General features: G+C 37.6%; 1 protein-coding gene across 4 annotated transcripts in view; it reads right to left on the bottom strand.

Annotated features, from left to right (window-relative positions):
- Positions 1 to 17,669, bottom strand: part of COL14A1 (collagen type XIV alpha 1 chain) — a 113,883-nt gene that overhangs the window by 67,998 nt on the left and 28,216 nt on the right. For all 4 annotated transcript variants that reach the window (XR_008509174.1, XM_036404364.1, XM_036404365.1 and 1 more), the window contains exons 6-13: positions 11,625 to 11,780; positions 10,822 to 10,941; positions 9,313 to 9,477; positions 8,756 to 8,917; positions 7,286 to 7,434; positions 6,222 to 6,351; positions 1,920 to 2,065; positions 455 to 584 (exon numbers count right to left, since the gene is read on the bottom strand). Coding sequence is in view for 3 of the 4 variants with exons in the window: in XM_036404364.1 (XP_036260257.1) it covers positions 455 to 584; positions 1,920 to 2,065; positions 6,222 to 6,351; positions 7,286 to 7,434; positions 8,756 to 8,917; positions 9,313 to 9,477; positions 10,822 to 10,941; positions 11,625 to 11,780 (1,158 nt within the window). In the remaining variant the exon portion in view is untranslated. The remainder of the gene's footprint in view (positions 1 to 454; positions 585 to 1,919; positions 2,066 to 6,221; positions 6,352 to 7,285; positions 7,435 to 8,755; positions 8,918 to 9,312; positions 9,478 to 10,821; positions 10,942 to 11,624; positions 11,781 to 17,669) is intronic.

Here is a 17,669-nt window from a genome sequence, read left to right as displayed (position 1 = left end):
AATCTTCTCTTTGCTTCTTTTCTGTCTGTACTACTACTGAGCCAGAGGAATGACTTTCTCCATGTGAGCAGGCTCACACACACACACACACACCTGGTTTTCTAGCTAGAGGAGGCTAAACAGAGCATGTTTCTGCTTTCACCAGAATGGTCTACATGGTGACCTTCATTCACCTTCAGCAAGTTCAGAAAACTGTCAGGAATTTAACAAAGGACACCGGGGCCATCCATAGCACCACTACCACTGAGAGAGACAAGTTCACAATCTTGTTGCAAAAACAAGCTGGTTTGTAGAAATCCTCATTCTCTGTAAATTGAGTATCCACAGTGAGAAACTTATGTAAAGACCTCACCCAATTGCTCAAATCAGATAATCAGATGTTTGCTTTAATATGTGCAAAGACCATTCTGAAGTTTTGTTAACACTGAAGTGAATATAGATTTGAGCTACCTACATGTAGTTTCTTGTCCTGTGAGGGGATCACTAGCTTCTTCTCCAAACATGGCATAAACTGTGACTGTATATTCTGTATTTGGCAACAGTCCATCCAGTTCAAGATCTGTTGAGGTCTCCCCAATTTTTATCTAAAAACACCATGAATGAAAAAAGATACATTATTTCTGAATTAGTTTACAATGAGGAATAATACCAGTTAAACACATATATCTAATTTCATATCTTGAAATTAGATATATGATCAAATATTCTACCGAGCATTTGTCTGACACTGCCTGCAGTGCTTTCCCCAAGGTTTTGGGATTTTGCACAATTATTAAAAGATTAAAACTTTCAAAAAGCCATAAGCCAACACACAGGTAAAAGGACTTTAAAAGTGACTAATCACATTAGCAATGATAAAATATGCCTCTCCAGAATGAGCAGCTACTAAGGGCCTTTTCCCATCTACCTTTTCTTATTCCCATTCCCATCTACACTTTGGTTCATCTTCAGTCACAAATCTGAAAATCACATCACTCGTTGGAGGAGTTGATTTCTATGCACACTGAGGCTCAGATTTGTTGCTATTTGTATCATTTTCCTTTTCCACCTATTTGTGGAATAATATACCCACACTAACATGAACTGCCCTTTTTTCTTTGGGGTAAAGCTCAGTCCTCCTGAAGCAGCCAGTTCTCAGGGAGGCCCCACTTTTAACAGAATTATATGTTCAAAGGCACTGCTTTGGCAGTGAGCACAAGTCTGTGCTGGCTTTCAGCAGCTTCATGCCCCCTTCACAAGCTCACATGCCCCTGCATGCTTTATAGTGTTCTTGCTTGAACACTGATATTGTACATAACCTTTATTATACATATATAAACTTGAGTGTAGAAATTTTAAAATCTTAGACCAAAGTTCCATTGATTTTATATGTTAGTGACAGAACATTAGACTTTACCTTATCCCCCCTTCTTTTGTTTTGAAAGAATGTCTTCTAAAATCACTTTTGATGAAAGATGTTCTCTTTACATTTAAAGATTGAACAGAATGAAAAGAAAACCAATGAAAGTTTTGTTTCAGACCTACAAATTTTACTTAAAAGTCCTGATGAGGACTTTAATAAACTTCATATTTTTCTGCTGACTAGGAGATATCTTAGTTTTACTTGATTTTTTTTGTTTGAGTGTTAGTTCTATATGATGATACAATATCACTCTTTACAAAATTACAAAAGAGTCACTTAAATTCAGTTAAATTTGTTGCATTTTAATGACAATGACATAGAAATAACCAACTGGCACTTGCACTTTATTCATAGCTTGTGACACATACAATACTTAATCAAGCCATGGAAAAAAACCCAAGTATTTGCTGGTCATATTGGAGGTTAAAAAACATGTACTAGTTTGTTCTTTAAAAAACTGATTTTTTTTTTTTTTTTTTTTATTAACTGCTATTCAAATGAAAGCACAATACATCACCTCCTTCTCATCTGCTGCCAATCCTTCTGTGAGGGGAGCATAGAGGATCATGTACCCTGTGGCACCCAGGACCCCCTTCCACCTCACCCTCATGCTGCTCTGGGACACGTCATACAGCTGCAGATCCGAGGCCATGGGCAAGGCAACTGCAGTGGAGCAAGAGACAGACACTTCAGTTCTCTCACTTGAACAATCAGCTATTCTTCAAACAGTTTGGTTTGCCCCAGGAAACACACAGGAATATAGCTGTCTCCAAGCATGGAGTGCTGTCTGTATCCTACAAATAAGATCTAATTGGTGGATAAAAGAACTCAGAATCAGAGAAACAAGGAAATGCTAACTCAAACCAATTCCAGTGCCAGGGCAGATTTATGCCTCACAAAGCATTTCAGCATGGTTGCTATTAGGAACCAGTAGCAGTTTTAAAGGGTGGCTCTTCCAGGGAGTAGCTCCAAAACCAGTGTGGCTGTGACAGGCCCTAGAAAAACCCTGGATGAGCACACTGCACAGATCAAAAGATTTTGGCTGTAAATTGTTGCCTGTTCAAGGCCTGGACTCTCCAAACTGGCACCAAGGCCTGTATCAGTGGGATTATGCAAATATGAGTAAGGTCATCCATTGCAAATCATGGCAAATGCTAACCTGGCAAAGGAGAATAAGTTGAGTGAAATTCAAACAATATTAGGAGATTCACTTGGGGATTTAAGGCATGGATACTAGAACACAGTATCAATCTGAGTTTCCAAATGCTTCTTTGCATTTCTGTAACTCTTTAGAGTAGTATTTTGCACTTTCCTGGTTGTCCTCACTTTATTCCTCTCACAGAAAAACATCCCATGGCCTCTCCACTGCTGGTACATCACTGAAGAATCCCACCAAAATATTCAGGCATGAATATGGAGAAATATTCAGGCATGAATATGGCGAGATATGAAGGAACTTTGACTTCTCCTTTGGAATTTATACATTGAGAATAGTCCCCAGAATGACTGGAATGGTCTGAAAGAACAGAAGGCAATTGCTGACTGCTACAAAACCTTTTCTATTTGAAATTCTGAAGAATCTGACCTGCACACAAATATTCAGGAGCAAATTCTAATTTCAGTCACAGAGCTTGAGGCTGTTCACTAAGTTTGTCATTCCTGGCTGCAAACAGTGGCAAAACCTCACCCCAGGTTTCTCTTGAGGTTTCCACTTCTAGGTTACCCCACCTACCCCTTCAAACCTTTTTCAACATACCTCCATCCTACTTAAACCCTTGTTCTTGTATTGATTGATACTCCCATGAATTCTCACAATTTCTCTAATTACAGGGAGAAACTACCCATGAACATTTTCAAATGTACTTCATTCTCCTTGCTCAGAGCTCCACTCACACTTCTGATACCCACAGCAACAAATTACATGTTGAGATGTCCTGAAGCCACCTTGCACCACATTGTCTCATTGCTATTCAAACTGCCCCAGGGCCACAGAGTATCCATTACCTGTTCTTCCCCTTATTTTGATTCTAAAATTCTTCAGGAAAAGTGTCCTCCAACTGCAACTTACAACTTGCATTTTCACTCTCAACAGGAACTGGTAGATACTCTGACAATATATATAAAACCTGACAAAGAGGTGACTGGAAATAAAATGTGGTGTTTTTCTGGCAGAATTTTCAGCCAAAGAGCTCAGAATCTCAAATATATAATTATAAAGTAGATAATGTTGGTTTGCATCTTGGACAGTTACCAGACTATCCTAGTATTCAGGTAACATAAGGATAAATTAAACCAACTAAAACCAGCTGGAATAAACTAATCCACCTGGAATATGGAATAAACTAATCCACCTGGAATAGACTAAACCAGGTAAAAACATATTTCTAGCAAATTAATATGTGAATGAATTTCATATTTATTTCAATTTAAAAGTGACTATGAAATCACAAAACTTTCTACTTATCCCTACATTAGGCATCTTCTGTTTAGATTTCACATACCTGTTTCAGTGTTCTAGATAAACAAATGCAATTGGTGACTATTTTAATCAGTCAGTATCTCTCACACAGGCAGGAATGTAAACTACAATTTTCCATAATTTTCCATTAGAATAGTAAAAAAACCCAAACTTTAAAATTGCAGGTATTTTTAGCATGTGGAGTGATTAACTCTTGCACATGTCAGACTATTACTTCCAACACACTATCAAAGACAGCTGTATAAAATACTTGATGCTGCATGACCCTGGGGTGTGATCTGATCAAATCTCTGAAAGCCAGCAGGGCTGGGCTCTGTCAGAACTTGACTGGGTGACTTCAAAGGAATACCAGGTGCAATACAGAACAATCCTGTTGGCTCAGTATGTGACTGTTCTGTAACCTTCAATAAATTAAACAGGTCCTAACACTGCCTCATGGGGTATAACATGGCAGGAGATGACATTTTGGGGGACTGAGACTAAAAGAAAAGTCTAAAATAACCTTATATGATTCTATTTTGTTTTCAGATTGAGAAGATTAGCACTGACACAGAATCAAAGAACCACCGAGGATGAAAGGCATCTCTTGAGGTCATCTGGCCTAATTAACTTCCCTATTCAGTCAGGTTCAGATAAAGCAGGTTGCTTAGAACCTTGTCCAGTTGGGCTTGAAATATGTCCAGAGATGCAGACTTCACAACCTCTCTGGACAACTTATTCCAGTGTTTGACCACCATTACAATAAAATTGTCTCCTCTTCTGTTTAAATTTAATTTCATGGGCTTTTAATTTGTGTCTGTTGGCTTTTGTCCTGCTTATAAGCACCACTGAGAAAAGTCTGGCTCACTCCTCTTCTGCACTTCCTCACATCAGGGATTTGACATATTGACAAGATCACCTGAGTCTTCTCTTCTCCAGGCTGAGCAGTCCAGTTGCCTCAGACTCTTAGGAAAGATGTGCCAAGCCCTTAATCATCTTTACAGCCCTTCACTGAAGTCACTACATGAAGTTCACATCTCTCTTGTGTTGGGGGAACCCAGCACAAGACCAGGCAGCCAGGTGTGGCCTCATCAGGGCTGAGCAGAGGGCAAGAATCATCAGCTCCATAAATCTGCTGGCAATCATTTCCTAATGCAATCCAGGAGGCTCTTGGCCTTCTTTGTGACAAGGGTGCTCTGCTGGTTCACAGTCAGTTTGTTGTTTACCAGAACCCCCATGTCCTTCTCTGCAGAGCTCCCTTTCCTCCCTCAGTGTGTAGTGACACATGGGGCTGGCACTCACAAGGGTCAGGACTCTGCACTTCCCTTTTTTGAAATGCATAAAGTTAAACTTGTTTTCCTCTTCACATTCCTTGCCAGATTCAGCTCCAGGTTGGTCTTGGCTTTTCTAAACTTACCCCTGCAATATTAGACAGCAGCTTTATATTTCTCCTGGGTCATTTACCTCTTTATATTTCTTTTTGCTGTCTGAATTCTGTTACAAGCTTCTTGATTATCCCTGAAAGCCTCCAGCCAGCTCGTTACCAACTGGCCAGTAGGGACCTTTCCTGAGCTTGTAGGATGTGATCTCCTCCTCCACCATCAGCTCTTCCTTGTTTCTGTGTATGATCTGCAGCAGAGCACTGGCTCTTTGATCACTTGGGTCAGGAAGGTGGTAAAGCACTATAGAAATCCTATCGTTTTCTTGAGCCCTGCTGCTCTGTTCTTTCAGCACATATCAGCTATTGATATACCACATATGGACTTCTTGTCTCCTAGTCTGAACTATAGAGTTACTCTTTACCTCCTTTCCTAATATTTTCATATTTACTAAAAAAACCCCTGCACTTTGTATGCAAATATATTAAACTGTAAATGTATTAAGTCTTACAATATCCCAAGGCATCATTTTACAGACAGAAAATAATTAAACCATTGAGAAAGAAACTTACAGAGTTACCTTGCAATCTTTGGCACTGGTAGGAATCACACGCAGGTATTCCAGGTCCCACCTAAATCTCCACTCATCAGATCATCTCCAGCTACAAATCTAGTTTGTAAAACTTGGCTCCACACCCAAAACACAGGAATGTTCTAATTTAGGGTTCAATACAACCAACTTCAAAGTTCAGCCCAGAGATAAAACCTTTCTCAGTGTTTAAATATCCACAGAGCATTCGGACTTAGGAGCTTAGCCCAGAATCATTAAAACAAAATTTAATTTAAGGCAAATGCACTAAAATATGGTAAATTGAAAAAGACTGCCTTCTGTGTTTATTTCTCACAAAGACTAATGCCTGTACAGTCTGACTAATCAAATCTGACTAGTCAAATCTGCAACAAGCACACTAAGGATACTCACGTGTGGTTTCTGTTCCACGGAGGCCCTCACTGGCAGCATTGGAGTAGATAGCAAATACAGCTATCTGGTACTCAGTTAAAGACATCAGGTTTTTCAGAACTGCTGTTGATTCACTTCCATCTACCACGACCTGTTTAAAAGAAAATTTAACTAAATATGCATAAAGCAAGCAAACTATATCACCATAAAATTAATCAATTCCTCTTTCAGGTGATTTTTACAGTGTACTAAAGTTCAGTTCATGCTGCATTTATGTACAGTAAAGTGTCTGAAAAAACAGCAACCATATACATAGTCAAAATGCTTATCTGATATAAATGGCCATTCAGAAAAAAGGAAGAGCTTAGCTGAATAAAGTATATGGGATACAGTTTAAGGATGCATACATGGCACTTTTTGAGATAATATCATCATAAATATTCCCTTAGTACACACACAAAGAGTACTTCAAACTTCCATCAATATATATTCCTCCTAAGCTAGTTTCTAGTGCAAAAGGAAACAAAATATAACCTTAGTTAAATCCTTTTGCTCTTCTACATTTCCGTTCAATTTGATAAGTTGTCAGCCGGAGTCAAAAGCTTGTTCCACTGCATTTTTTCCATCTCCAAAATGTTGAAGTCCCACCCAAACAAACGATTCCCTCCAAATCTTCAATGACCAATTGTAGATGTCCCAAAATGTACAATCTTTCTTTTATAAATATCTTTTTCTTAGAACTCAACATCACCTCCTACCTCTCTTCTGTTCTTGTAAAAAGAGTGATGCAGGGGGTGTCAGTAGAATTGTTTCAAGTAACCATATATGGTAAGGAAAAATGCAGGCACTTCACCCCAACCCCTGAAAGTAATTATTATTATAGCATTTAATTTACTTTAAATTGTATGACAAGACATGTAGCCTGGCTACTACCTAACCTTTGTCACCATCCAGTGTGACCAACCTCCTTTCTGGAGCCCTCATGGGAAATTTCAGAGTGCATTTAAAAGAAGACCACAGATTTCCTGTCTTGTTAGTTGCCCCTCCTGCATTAAAACCTCCTGGGCATCTTTTGCTCCTATTACCTCTTCTGGCTGTCCTCCTCGACTGGGGTAGTACACCACCCTGTACTTTTCCACTTTGCCTGGTGCATGAGTCCAGCTGACCCGGAAGCCTCTGGCTGTTACCTCCGATGTGACCAAATCCGAGGGAGTCCCAAGAGAAGCAATTGTTCCTAGGTTGGGGACAACACAAATTTTTATTCCCTTCTGTACAATAATTGCTTGGTTTGTTATATTTGCTGAAGCTCTAAATATTGTCCCCCATCAGAAAATCAAATAATTGGCTACTGCTCACTTATTTAGGTTACTTTCAATGGAAACAAAGAAGTAATAATGAGTACTGCTTTTTAAAGGAGTTTCTCTGGGACTAAACCTCCCTGGTCTTTCATAAATCTTTACAAGAAAAAGACAAAAATACAACACTAAGCCTTCCTGACCTTCTTCCCATCACTATTTCCAGACCATTCTGCTGGGGTTTTTTTCAGGTTGCTTTCCTCCCAGTCATGAAAAACATACAAGTACATATACAGCTGTGATCTCCTGTGCTCCTCAGCAGGTTGGAAACTGATACTGCCTGTCAGCCTGCTGAAGAGACACAGTGAACAGTGATCTTCTCTGGCAATCATTCTTTTCCACAAAGATGTCTCATCTATCCATGGTTTTTCCATTTTCTTCTGCTCAAGAGAGCCTTCTTTATTGATATATATTACATATATTATATTAAAATATATATATATATATTATATTCAATGTGTGTATATATATTATATTCCATATATCCATATATATTATGAGAGAGATAGAGAGAATAACTCAGCATTTCTGTGCTATTAAGGAATCACAAAACAATAAATAGAAACAAAATCCACTAAAACCTTTCAGAAAGAAAGACCTCAGGTGGAACTGTATTTCTGGCAAACTGCAACATTTTTTCATAGCCATTTCTTTTCTTCAGAAAAGTCAAAATAATTGTAGTCAGAGGAGGCTTTTTCAGATAAGAAAAATTTTCTTTGCTGCTATATTTTCTTATGAACCAAAATATATTTCTTGTGTATTAAATGAGAAAGAGGAAAAAAACCATCAAGAGGAGGGATAAAGTAATCTAAATAGTTGAAACTCTTGAGTACTTATGAGACAGTAAAAACATTAAGTTAGGAGATGGAAAGCACAGCACGAACATAACAATTCCATGTGCAGCTGTTAAACTAATTCATCCCCAAAACTCTGTATTACAAATAGATTTCCTTACCTGCCACTTGGAAATACAGCAAAATGAATGCACTTTTTTTTTGTACTATCAAATACCATAATATTTACCTCTACTAAAAACAGAGAGCAAAAGATCAAAGATATCTAAGCAAGAACAAAACATAGCTAGGAAGATAACTTCCCTGACAGCGTGAGTCTAGTGCCAAAAGCCAGCTTAGAACTGCAGGTATTTGATTTGCAGCTCTAAGTTCATCATAAGTTACATTAAATTTTGTTTCTGTTTACCTTTGATTTCCTTTTCCTGCTCCTCTACTCGTGAGCACACTGTTCTGGTAAGACCTTCCACAATGGTATGCATGAAGTTAAAGTCAGCCACGTTGTAGACATGTGTGCTGTCAGGCTCAGAGGCAATCTCTTTGAGTTCATTGATATCTGCATTCTTTACACCTTTTATTGGAAAGGAAAATAAATAAAATATTTGCAATGAAAAAGAAAAAAACTTGTATACACAGAGATTGATAAAAAACTAATAATATAAAACTCTGTTATAATGACCAACTTCAAATTGCTTTGTTTTTAAGATGTCAATGCAAGATGTTAATTTCTGCCAGTCTAAGTGGCATTTTTTCAGCTGTCTCATGAAAATGTAGCATCCATGTATACTGCTAAATTCCAGTTATAACAGCAATGTTATAAGCAATTCTTATAAAATATACAAATTAATGATGATATGATTAATGATGAATAAGGCAGAAAAGAACACTTCCTTAGTACAGCCAGCAACAGATACAAATACACCAGAGTACAATGGGACATGTACGTGGATATGGCAGAATACACACCAATAGCAAACAGCTCAATGCCAGCATCTCGTAGGTTTTTAGCAGGAGGGATAACATCATCTTGGGACTTCCCATCAGTAATCAGTATCCCAATTTTAGATACCCCAGGTCTTGCACCTGCTTCAGGCTTAAAGCTGTTTTCCAAAATGTAAGTTAAGGCGAGACCTAAAAAAGAAAACATTTTAAAAGACTTTTACAGATTAAACATCCATTTAGCTTTGCCAATATCACAGTGTTTGTTTTTCTACTCAATGTAAAAATTCGGATGAAGAATAAGCATAAAAGAAGAATTTATTTACTGAAAAATTTAATTTCAACAGCAGCCTAAACCACAGAGAAGCTGAAATTTATTTTTAGCAGCCTTTTGATCAATCAATATATTTTAAACTGGCTATGAAAATGTAAATTGATATTTCTGTAAATACATTATCTTTTTTTTCTTACTCTACCAAGTTCTAGCAAGTTAGAACAGGAAGTTCCCTCTCCCTATATTCCTTATATGAAAGCACATGCTCTGGATAGCTTATTAAATCCTCATGCTACATATAATCTTACTTTTGTTTGGTTTTTTATTTTGTTCCAACTTACAAGCTGAAAAAAATGCTTTGTTTACTCTAAGGAAAAATCTGATTTTAATAAATGTTAATTATTTAAAAGGAAAGAAGAACAACAGCTCCAGGACAAACTTACACATCACCATGAGATCTTATCTGAAAACTCTTTTAAATCTTGCACAGCTAACGTTTCTAACTCATTTTCATCTAATGTCCATATAAAATAATCATGATAATTTACTACTTCCTACTACTCAGTAATCTCACTCCTAGAATCATACTAGAGTTTTCTGTCCTTTGTCCCACTGCAATCACTCCTTCTACCAAAATAAAGACTGTTGCTTATTGTTTCTTCTGCTCCTTACCCGCCAGGGGAAAAAAAAAAAAGCAACAATTTACTTAAAGCCATGTCTGGGTCTTTGGGTATAACTTTACAACATTACTAACTGCTGCTTTGATGACACTGGAATTGTATTCAGAGACTGTACTTTTCCCAGATTGTCAGGCATCTCCCCCTTATCCATCACTAAGCGTCTCTGAGGCTTTAGTGCTTTAACTACTAAAAGGTCAATGGAAACCTAAAAGCCCTGGGTGGTCATTTGTAAAGTTAGTATTACCAGTTGTCAAATATTGAAACAACATTCTTTCCCTCTCCAGAATAAAGCTCTGTGCATGAACGTTATAAATGGACTTTGCATTATCTTCCCAGCAGGTAAAAGATTTTACTTCCAGCACAGAGACTTAGGTAACTTTGTGTTATGAGACCCTGTCCTGATTCCCAGTGAAGCCAATGGACAAGCACTTCAGAAAAGGCTTAACTGACACTGGATAAAGTCCTTGGCAAGCTGCAAAACCCCTATCCTTTCTACCCTTCATAACCAGCACTGGCACTTCTTGGGCTGTGCAGCAGAATGTGTTTTTTACTAAAAGGCAAAAGCCAAAGCATCCACAGTACCTGTCAATGTATTCCCTCCCTTATAGGGCAGGTTACGGACTGCATCCAGAACAGCTTCCTTTGTGCCATAGGCGTTCAAGTGCCACTCAATTCGGGGATCCCCACTGTATTGTGCGAGACCTAAAGAACCAGAGAGGAAGGTAATCCATCAGAAGATAAAACAGGCTTTTTCAAGTATATAGACTTTATGTACTTGGTTTCCAGTACCTTGTCAATTAGCTTACTGCAAGTAGCTTTGCTACCATGCTAGAAAAACTGGTTGACAACAAAAAGTAGAATGAAGTTGTTTGAGGTGACAACTCCACAATTAACTTTGAAGGCCTTTTACTCAAGCGCTAATTAAATGAAAAGCAAAGAAACACAAAACTTTTTCAGTTACTAACGTTGCAAAAATTCTTTAGAAGAACAATTTTACACCTTTTATGTACTTTTGAATGGTAGCAGATCAGAAATATAACATTTCAGCCAGTTTAAAGCACAGGAAAAGCCATCCATTTGCACATTCTGCCTGCAAAACTTAAACTGCAAGTGTTTGAGGCTAAAGCTGATTGAAGTCAGTAAGACTTTTCACTGTTTTCATTTTTCACTAACATTGCATTAGAGTTAACTAAGTTGAGGATCACAGTAAACTGTGAAGAACTGTACTACAAACATTCCAGCAACATTACTCTGATGACAGAAGTGCCAGTGCTAGATGAGGATGAATCTTGCAAAAAAGAGTAGCATTACGCTGTTAACTATCCTGAAATGATAACATTTTTACACTGCTGGAGAAATATTATGAAAAAAGTGTGGCACCTTACCTACTCTTGTTTTCTCAGATCCCACATTGAAAGCAGAAACCAGGTTTTCCAGGAACAGTCGAACAAGCCTGAAATTGAATCTGCCAATACTCCAAGAACCATCTACTAGTATCACAATATCTGCAATTGCTGGAGTTTTACAGGTAAACAGGCTTCCTGTAAATCATTAAAATTAAATCAATATTATTAATTCAACAATAAAATTGTAATCCAATAAATATATGCCTTCCTCCTCCCACTAAGCTTGATAATTAAAGTTTTCTTCCATAGAAAAAAGCAAAATTACTAAACATGCCTGTTCTAACTTGTTATAGAATAGTCTGGCCATTATCTACTTCAGTTCTTTCATTAAAATGTTCAAAATTACTTCTGGGAGGCCTATGAAAAGAAATCCTCCTTCTAGAAATACTTGAGAAAGAAAAGAGTAACTGCTGTATAGCACAACCAAACCAAGAGCTGGTTTTCACTCCCAAAGCATGTACACAATTTCAGTCCCCATACACAGTGCATGACACATAGCCTTAGGCACAGACAGTGCAGAGAGAGCTACCTAGAGATGCAGACATATAAAACAATTATCAAGGCGCTTTTCACAGGCAATAGAGAAAACCAGGTGTTTCTATAGAACTCAAAAGCCCTATAGAAAACCACTAGGCACCACTGTAGACTTGTAAATCCAGAAGTGAATCTCACTCCTGCTCCTGGGAGTTGAGCAGAACTGAAGACCAATTGAATATGCTGTATTAAACCTAAGTAGGAGGCACTTAATACAGCAGAGGTAAAATGCAAAGACCTCAGATTCAAATTCACAGTCTCTATGAGAACAGGCATGAGAATGAAGCTTTAGTCTTACAGATATACAGAAAAATGTGAGAGCATTAAAAAAACCCAACAAGCTAAACAACAGAAAAGATCTGATCACAGTTAGCAGTACATATTAATGGTGTCTAAGGCTTAACTAACCAGTGGGAAAATCAAAGAAAGAGAAGTAGAGATTAGACACATATTCTACAGAAGTGGATGTGTGACTGTAAAATTAAGGTGGCTGAAACAGTGGACTCGTATTGTAGGGAGGGAAACAAAGCAATGGTGCTACACAGGTATAAGAAATAAGAGTTTATGTTTGAAGTACAAAGATACAAACTCCACATCAGATTGGCTATAGAATAACAAGGGAAGTAGGAAAGACAAACTAAAGCAGGTTTAGTAGAATAGATATGATGCATCACAAACCATTTAGGGATGAAAATAATGACCCTCAATACAGTAAAAAACAAACTTAGATTAGTGAATTAAGCTGCAGCCCAGCTTTTATCATTTTTGTCAGGATCCACTGTATAAGTTAGTTCACAAAGAATACTAACAGTTCAACATGGTGCTAACAGGAATCACCAAGTACACTGCCAGAAATAAACTGATTTGAGCAGTGATGTTCAGCAAATAAAAGAAGTAAGTCAGTGGGAAATTATCTAAAAGGTGTTTGCATTAGCTCACAATAAATTCTCCTGATACACAGAGAATATAAAACACATGGTTAGCAACTTTAAACTTTCACAACATATTATTAATGACAATCTTTTCATTAAATACAAAACTATAGTCTCACAGGCAAAACCAATCTGATGTGCAGAAGGAGTTCCATTGGTAATAATTAAGGGTTAGATTCATACTGTAGTGTAAATCCACTGAGTATTAAAACAAATCCATAAAGTTACAGTTAATGTCTTAAACGTGTACTACAAATATTTTTAGAAGAACAGGGAACATTTCCTACGTGCAACTAGCAGTGCAAAATAAGTTCTAAACACATGACAAAAATTCCACTTACAACGATGCCAAAGCAAATATTTTATTTTAGCTTTTCCAGAACAAGACAACACTATTTGAATTGGCAACATATTTTAATGTATTGACACTGGGGGACATTTAGTAAGCATCAGAAAAATGATCTTAAATTGGAACATAATTCCAAAAGAGGTCCAAATCTTTATGTCACTGAAGTCAACAGAAAAACTTCCCTTGATTTCAGTGGGACTGGAATACGTTTTGTGATTTAATAGGAATCTACTAGTCATGGCAAAATTAATGTTTTAAATATCTTTGGCAAATAAGCTTCCTATTCATCAGTCTGCATTGCTTGCAGTATCTGTCTTCCATTAACAATTGTGCCATTCTCACACTGGCCATGACTAGCATTGCAAGCTTCAATAGAGCTACTGGCAAAGTAAAATGCTACTCAACACCAGTAAGAATGAAAGCACAGGACTCCTGATTCACATCCAAACAGCTGTACAACAGTACAGATGTAGCTTTCAGTGCTATCCCAGAAGTTTAATCATACAGCCCAATGAGGATAACAGGATTTGTGTGGTTGTATTTTCCTTCTCTACTTCTAAAATCTTGTGCTGAGTATGAAACCCAGTTATTACCTTTGGTAATATTTCATATAATTTCATATCAACAAGTTTTGCCTATAAGGCTTCTTTAATCCTGTAATGATGGCTTTGTAGTGAAAGATTTTATCAGTTTTAGTAAATCCATGCAGTGAAGAAAAATTCAAAGAATAAAGAAAACAATAACGACATTCCTTTCAATGTTTTATTTCCACATCATCAGATCAATGCAAATAGTATAATCCAATTATTTTTTGTTAAAGAAACTTGTGAGGTTTGATCCAAGATTGTACTGCAAGGTCACAGTGTGAAAATTTGTTTCATTCTTCGTAGGTAGGAGATACTTGTTGAATCTTTTCTGCATAAAACATTTAGGTTTTGTTACTTCTGTACACACACTATTTTGCTTATGTTTTCTCCTTGATGTACTTAATAGAATTGTAGAAAGTTCCCTAAAAGGGAATAAACAACAGTGAGATATTAAACAGAATAACGCGGTGATAGAATCTTTAAAACCTGATAGGAACACAAACACCATAACATCCTAGTTAATAAATTTAGTCTAAAAGACACAGTGTGTAGCAAATAATTTCTGCACCCCACTGTGCTTAGCCAGTTTCCATTGCCAGTTCTTGCAAATGTCTTTTTCAATAATTTTTCCATACAGTCATACATGGTCATGAATTCCTGTAGGGTTTGAGGGTAATTTTGAACATTTCAAGTATATTCACAATTTTAACTGGCAATTTTCCCAACAACATTTCTTAAAGGAGGATGACAGCATTTCAATAGAATAAAGCTCTCAACACTCAGTATTTTAGTCTACTACAAGGTTCAATAGTGTGCTTATTTCCCTTTTATTCAGTCATCAAGAAAAGAGTAGTGAGAGAGAAGGCCCCACTTCTCTCTGAAGTATACAATACTCACCGCTTTCAAAAGTAGGACAGTAGGGAAGAGACCAGTTACCAAATTTTATATCATGTTTCCTAATATCATATAGAAACCATAATTCCGATTCAAGGGCTGAATTCCACAACAAACAATAACAGAGCCTGTGATCTTTAGGTAAGCAAAAATAACAAAATTGCACAAATTGTAAAGTCAGAATAACAACCTGTATATTTTGCACCAGCAACTGTCTCCTGTTGCTTCACTTAAAATCGGAGGAGAATTTTTATGGGGGAGAAAGTAAAATATTAATGCACAATCTTCCTAGCACTACTTGGCAGAAGGAACTTGCCGCTCTGCCAGAAAGCTGAGGAGGAAGGGACTCTGCCTGCTCATTTCTGCTTTTCACAGAAGAAGGCACAGACTCAAAATTTCACTTTCAAAGGCACCAACATAGAGTAAAGGGCTACCAACAGTGTTTTAGGGTGAGGTATTTGCCCAAAACCTGCTTCAGTACCACCAAAAATCAAATCACCATGAAGAATTTTGGTTCCTTGGTTTCAGGGAAATTTTTCAAAGAGCCAGCATTGAAAGAGCTTTGCATCTGCCAGATGAAGTTTTCTGAATTTGATTCCTCAAGCCCTTAGACAGCGAAGGTGATTTGCTGGCACTTCCAATATGCAAGTGTTACACCACTCTCAAAACCATGCCAAAACTGTCTGAGAGTGAAGCCAGTGATGGCAATGCTGAAAGAAAGATCCAGACAGAAATTTCTGGGATAGAGGGAGTGTTATTGGAGCCTGCAAAACAGGACCCTTGAGTCACCCCACTGAAGGGAATGGAGTGTACAGAGAGACTTGAGAGAAGCTCTGACAGTGTGGGGGCTGCACAGAGCACAGCAGGCTTGACAAGCTCCTGGAAACACTGACCACCTCTCCAGAGCTGCATTCCCCACCTGTGGCTATTCTTCCACACATGTGCTGTGAGCAAGTGAGCAATTGTAAAAACAGAAGCTCAACCTCAAAAAAACCTGCAGGCCTTACTCACACAGAAATACAAAACTATAATTTTTAACCTAGAGAAGGGTATTTTGACTCCTGTACTTAATACTACTACTCTTTGAAAGTTCCTTGAAATGCAAAGGGAGAAGCTGCAAATACAGGCACCGTCACATGGGAGGACTCAAGGCTTTAGACAAACCAGTTCAATTTGCATGCAGTTATGATATGTTTTACAGAAACACATTTGATATTTTGCCTCCCCTTGGTATGAAACCCTGCTCTCATTTTCAAGAGCCAAAACACACACTTCTCCTGCTAGAAGTTAAGACTATAATTCTTTCTGAGTCTGCAATATGTCGTTTCCTTTCTTACTCCCTGTCACAGTGGAAAGTCAAATAATATATGTGGAAGGAGAGGAAGAAAGTTCAAGTAGAGGTGAATAATAATAATACAGTATGAATAGAAGACTCGTTCATGGGATAACAAAGCACAAAAGGCAAGAAGCTTGATGCCAGCTATGAGTGAAAAATACCTTGTGAATAAAGCATGAATGACAGAGAACAGCCAGTCCTCCACAGCAACTGACAGCACCACACTGAGCAGAAGCACCACTGAGGACAAGGGCAGTGTAAATCTACATTAGCAAAATGCCACATCTTTTATTAAAAAGGGTTAAAAAAATTAAGGGACATGAGGCAGTGTCCAGCTCCAAAATTCAGCAACTCACTAGTCCACACTTCTGACATTGATATTATTGTTCTGTGCTGGTGATATCATCCTTGCACTTGGACCTCAGTTTAACACATCCCATATGTCAGGCCTATGGACCAGACAAATGCATATAACATAACTGCTGTTCTTTAAACTAGATCCAACCACAGCTTGAATTTGAAGAACCCAAATGTTGGAACATTAGGTTTAACAAGCAGGCCAACAAGGTTAGAAGTTTGTCCCTGGTCCCTAGGAAAAAAAGAAAAAGCAGCCAACCCTTTTCCATGTGCCTTATTCCTCTCCAGGAAACTAATATAGCCCAACTGGCAAGCCTACAAATTAGTTATTTGGTGGAGTTGGAATATTAAGATTTACAGAACATGTTGTGTCTAATCACATAGTTTAAAAATTTTCTGCTTCCAAAACACAGCAGTTACTAAATACTATTTATAGCATACCTTCTCAATTTAAGGCCACAAAACTAATCAAAGCACTAATTGATAACAATTAATTACCTATATATACACTGGTGATAATTCTCAAGTGTGAGAAAAGGAAGCATAGAGCTATTTTCTGTGCACTTTTTCATACACACACAATGACAGTTGTACTTCTGCAGTAAGTAGTCACTAGTTTATAAAAACTTCTAGAACTTTCTTTCTAAATCTGAACATTTTATTTTGAGGGACAAAAAGGTAACTGTGAAAGAAAGTGCTGATGTCTCCTTACAGGCCATTGTTGATTGATAGCGCTGAAGAACACAATGTCTGCAGCAGCTTACCAAACAGCAATGCTAAACACTCCTGGTCTGTGTACCTAGACAGAAAAATATGGTTTTATATTCCCCTAAATTTAGAGTTTAAAACTTTTGTTATAACTTCTCTTCCAACAGGCAGCATGTCAACACAGAACAAAGCATGCTGCTGAAGTCTTTCCTGAACCTGAAGCCCAGCCTGGAAATACACTGTGTCCATTTAGCCACAATTTACACTGTAGATGATCAGTAATCCTCCTGTAAAGTACATGAAACCTAAGAAACTCTTCTGCAGATT

The sequence above is a fragment of the Molothrus ater genome, chromosome 1 (genome assembly GCF_012460135.2).
Source record: "Molothrus ater isolate BHLD 08-10-18 breed brown headed cowbird chromosome 1, BPBGC_Mater_1.1, whole genome shotgun sequence".
NCBI lineage: Eukaryota > Metazoa > Chordata > Aves > Passeriformes > Icteridae > Molothrus > Molothrus ater.
The sequence above is the reverse complement of the archived record's forward strand: the minus strand, read 5'-3'. Positions and strand labels throughout refer to the sequence as shown.